This window comes from Microtus ochrogaster, unplaced genomic scaffold (genome assembly GCF_000317375.1).
Source record: "Microtus ochrogaster isolate Prairie Vole_2 unplaced genomic scaffold, MicOch1.0 UNK46, whole genome shotgun sequence".
Lineage (NCBI taxonomy): Eukaryota > Metazoa > Chordata > Mammalia > Rodentia > Cricetidae > Microtus > Microtus ochrogaster.
The window spans coordinates 2,074,368-2,079,143 of record NW_004949144.1 but is presented as its reverse complement, the minus strand read 5'-3'; the positions used below and the strand labels follow the sequence as shown (position 1 = coordinate 2,079,143).

At 39.6% G+C, this 4,776-nt stretch overlaps 1 protein-coding gene across 1 annotated transcript in view; it reads left to right on the top strand.

Annotated features, from left to right (window-relative positions):
• Positions 1–4,776, top strand: part of Clec1b (C-type lectin domain family 1 member B) — an 8,621-nt gene that overhangs the window by 1,970 nt on the left and 1,875 nt on the right. The window contains exons 3-5 of the mRNA XM_005369213.2: positions 746–871; positions 1,016–1,167; positions 3,152–3,258. Coding sequence (XP_005369270.1) covers positions 746–871; positions 1,016–1,167; positions 3,152–3,258 — 385 coding nt within the window. The remainder of the gene's footprint in view (positions 1–745; positions 872–1,015; positions 1,168–3,151; positions 3,259–4,776) is intronic.

The following is a 4,776-nucleotide window of genomic DNA, read 5'->3' as shown; positions in this document are numbered from 1 at the left end:
TAGACCAGGCTGGTCTCGAACTCACAGAGACCCGCCTGCCTCTCCCGAGTGCTGAGATTAAAGGCGTGCGCCACCACCGCCCGGCTGAAGCACTGGTTTTCTATTCATGAATAGCTAATCATAAGACTTTATGAGGTCAAGCCATAATGTATGCTGCTAACTCATTTATTTTCTTGTTTTAATAGATTTTAGAAAACTTTATTTAATTTTATTTAAATGGATATAAAAAGCATTTTAAACACCATAATAACAATATGTATTCTTTTCTCATGTTCTATTAAGTTAATTAAAATTTTAAACCATTTTTATAAAAACTTAAAATAAGAAACCACACAGCTGAACTAAGCAGACTGAAAGTCCATGCATTTCAATAAACTTCTACACAGTTAGGACAGCCATCCGCCCACACATCCCTAGATGGATTAATTCATTATTATATGCAGAATGGAATGCAAACGTAAGGCTTCTCTCATCTCTGTGAAGCCCACTTAGGAACTATCAGAACAGCTGCTTAGTGACGTGTTTTCGCCTCAGGACTTTCTCATCCTCAGTTAATTCACATGCTCTTTCATGCAGCCCTCGTTTGGTTCTTCATATTTCATTTTTCACTATTCATTGATTTTTGTGTATCCGGTGAACTTTTCAACTACTGGCAGGCTTATAGACATGAAAGTTCACCGGCGAATCCTGCCATCATCTTTCTACCCTGAGACCCAGGGGTAATTTATCTCCTCTCTACATCTAGCAGTCACACAGCAAAAGTACCTGCTAGCTGACAAGGCAAGTCTCTCGGCCACTCTGCAACAACTGGCCAAGAAAGTCTGCCAAGAGTTGATTAAACAATCAGAGCTCAAGACAAAGAATGCGGTCGGTAAGTCTGGCTTGGAAATGTCATCTCTCCAAGCCCTGTGCGTCTGTCATGGTAACGGGAGGGAGGCCAACCTGAGCAGGAATGCTGCACCTGGGAAAAGCTTCTGCCAGATTCTGACAGTCCCAAACTCGGTCTCCCTTTCAGAACACAAGTGCAGCCCCTGTGCCACAAAGTGGAGATACCATGGAGACAGCTGCTATGGGTTCTTTAGACGTAACCTAACGTGGGACGAGAGCAAGCAGTTTTGTACTGAGCAGAATGCAACGCTTGTGAAGGCTGCCAGCCAGAAGACTGTGGTAAGGAGGGTCCAATGTCGAACATTTGGGACTTGAAGGAGAAAGCTCTCAAAGGAAGCAATGAATCTGCTTGTTTGTTTTTCTTTTTTTCTTGTGTTTCTTAATGGCTTGTAGTTGGTGCTCTTCTGAGAAATTTAGGAAGCTTGACAACAAATATAGAGCTTAAACATTCAATACTGTCATTTTCCAAAATATCACTAGAGTGTTTTGTTAAGATTGGATTGTGTGTGCCTCCATAACAGCACAAGTGGACAGTGGGTCAGGCAGGACAAGTCAGAAGGGATGCTCCCACCACACTGATTCCAGTCTACATGACCTTCTATCCTATGCTGTAAGCCCAGGTTCACAGAGAAGTATAAAATTTAAATTCACTAAGCCGGGTGGTGGTAGTGCATGCCATTAACCCCAACACTCAGGGAAGCAGAGGCAGGTGGATCTCTGAGTTCAAGTCCAGCCTGGTCTACAGAATGAGTTCCAGAACAACCAGAGCTACGCAGAGAAACTCTGTCTCAAAAAACAAAAACAAAACCAACCAAAGAAACAAACAAAAAAAAAAACAAGTTCACTAAATAAATTTACTCAGTCAAAACACGTGAGTTCTAGCACGCCAACTCCATTATAAAAGGATTAACTGCAGACGTGAAACTTACCATGGCTCTGATTACTACAGGCCAGTACCACTCGAAAATCTGTAACATAACAAAGAAGCAATATTACTTTTTGAGAAAAAAATTAAGGTTAAATATTAGTTGGATTTTCCCATCAAGTCCAAAGGAGAGATATCTTTGGCAGTGTAGATTTATGTCTATATGGATATGTTTTAAAGAAAAGATCAGCGATTGATGGATTAATGGAAAGGTGGTGGGTGGCTCACACTTTAGGGAAGTTAGACTCACAAGTGTCTTCTATGGAGTGTTATTCTGAGAGTCACATGTCTGTCCAGAAGCTCAAACCATTTTTTATTGCTATTATTACATTCCAAGAGTGGATTCTTGCCTACTGTTGTGGGATATACAAGGGCATAGTGAACATTTGGTTGCCTTTTGCTTTTCTTTCTAAGAGACTGTCCATTCATCTAATAGTCAATTCACGTGTACTGGAACCACTCCAGGACCTAATCTATGTATAGTAAAGCCAATACACAAAAACTTTTTTTTTTATTAAGAGTAGTTGGGCAGCCTTTAATTCCAACTTGACAGGCAGATATGGGCAGATCTCTGAATTTGAGGCCAGCCTGGTCTACAGGGTGAGTTCCAGGACAGCTAAGGATGTTCCATACATAGAAAAACCCTGTCTCAAAAAAAAAAAAAAAAAATGGAGCAAACTAACTAACAAAAAGCAAGTTATAACTAGGTAGGAAAAAGTAAATCAGAGCCAGATGTGGTGGTACATGCTTTTGTAGTCATAACTGAGGCTAGGACCACATGTTTGGAGCCAGTCTGACCTACACAGTTAGAATCTATCCAAAAGGAGAAAGAAAGCATAGGATGATGAAAACTTGGAAAGGTAGATGCACGTTGTTTACTAATTCCTTTAAGAAACACATGTATAGTTCCCTTTATCCATCCAACTAAAACAAATTAATATTTCCATGTATAAGATAATCGATAAAATCCAAGAACTTAATTTCAGGAAATGCAAAGCTTCTCAAGAGCACTTTGCTTCCTGTCATCTGTAGTTGGTGCATTCACCCCGGCTTGAATCATGTCTCTCTGGGACTCCAATCTTGAACTGATAGGAAATAGAAAAATGAATTATAAAATCCCAGCAAAAATAGAAAAATAGCTGTTTAATACAATTTCTCATGGCTCTATAAATGTTTTTAATATCTCAAAACAGATTAGCAAAATCCTAGACATGAAATATAACCCATTAGTATCAACATAGCTGCATAATTCCATAATTTGCTTCTTGTGAAGTTGTGTTGCTGCCAATGTGTAGTGCTGTGCAGACACTTACCACAGTATGGATTTGTTTGCAATAGGAATATATCACAAACAGGATCACTTCGGCCCGTTGGATTGGATTATCACGCCAGAACTCTGATAAGGACTGGATGTGGGAAGATAGCTCAATTTTTCCCAAGAATATGTAAGTCCCTGGAAACTCATCTAGAAGGCATTGCATAAAGTTTTGAGTCCCATATTTCTTGTTGAACACAAGTTGCCTGACTACACCACTGCGGGTTGTAGCTGCCAGTCATATGTGACTAATCTCTCTCTCTCTCTCTCTCTCTCTCTCTCTCTCTCTCTCTCTCTCCCTTTGTGCATGTGTGTGTGTGTGTGTGTGTGTGTGTGTGTGTGTGTAAATTGGTTGATTTTTTTTTGTGCTTTGAGAATAAATTTATCCTTTCATTATTTTATGATTAGAATATTTACATCAAGGATATTTTTGGTATCTTTTTGACCTATGAATCTCCACAAATCAGGTACATTGTAGATCACAAGGCAATTCTAATGTCATACAATGAGGCTCCACCCTTCTAATGGCATTGTAGGCAAATGACCTTATTTCATCAAGAGTTGTGTTATTCAATATGGCTCTGTCTCTCCTTAATTTTTTAAAATTTAGAATTTATTGTATGTGTGTGTGTGTGTGTGTGTGTGAGAGAGAGAGAGAGAGAGAGAGAGAGAGAGAGAGAGAGAGAAAGAAAGAAAGAAAGAAAGAAAGAAAGAATTTACATACCACAATGTATGTGAATGTAGGAAAGAGGACAACTTTAGGAAATTGGTTGTCTCCTTCCACCATGTAGGTCCTGGAAATCAAATACAGGTCAGCAGACTTGCGAGTAAGCACCTTTCCCCATGAACCATCTTGCTGGCTCCTCTCCATACGGCCCTCTAATCACTAATTTCAACATCTTTTGTTTATTTTGAACAATGCTACATTCTCCCTGTCTAGAAATTATGATAAAAGCCTATACAATTTTATTATTATGTAAATAGACAATTAAGTCAACATATATTTATGATTTACCTTGGATAGAATCCTAGAACACACAAATACATACAAACCTCCTGCAAACCTTGAGCTTATTGCTCATTGCTTACTACCTTGCTCACAATATTGCAGCAAAGTGGTGTTCTCTCTAAATTCTCAAGGAGTCAAATTCCTCTTTCCCTTCTACATTCCCTGACCAAGCCATCTCTGTTGGTCAAGGTTATTTGAAGGCCACTTTCTCAGTGAGAGCAACTCTAATGGCTCACACTAAATCCTGCTCCTTTCGGCACACACCTGACCTGTTTTCTCTTTATTGTTTTATTGTCTCTTGGCTCTTACAACTTTCTGACATTTTCCTGTCTGCTTTTCTCTGGGCATCATACCAATTTCTCCTCATTGGAATTTGAGTTTTTAAAAAGAAGAGACCGTGTCTTTACTCCTTAATCACTAAACTATTTTGATAACTCATTGGTTGGTGTCCATATGTTGTGTTAGGAGCAGCGGGGCTGCGTCCCCAGCACCCTGGCCGCCCGCATGGCTAGCTTTACCCGAAATAATTACACAGAAACTGTATTCTTTTAAACACTGCTTGGCCCTTTAGCTCTAGCCCTTATTGGCTAATTCTGATATCCCGATCAACCCATCTCTAATAATCTGTGAGCACCGGTC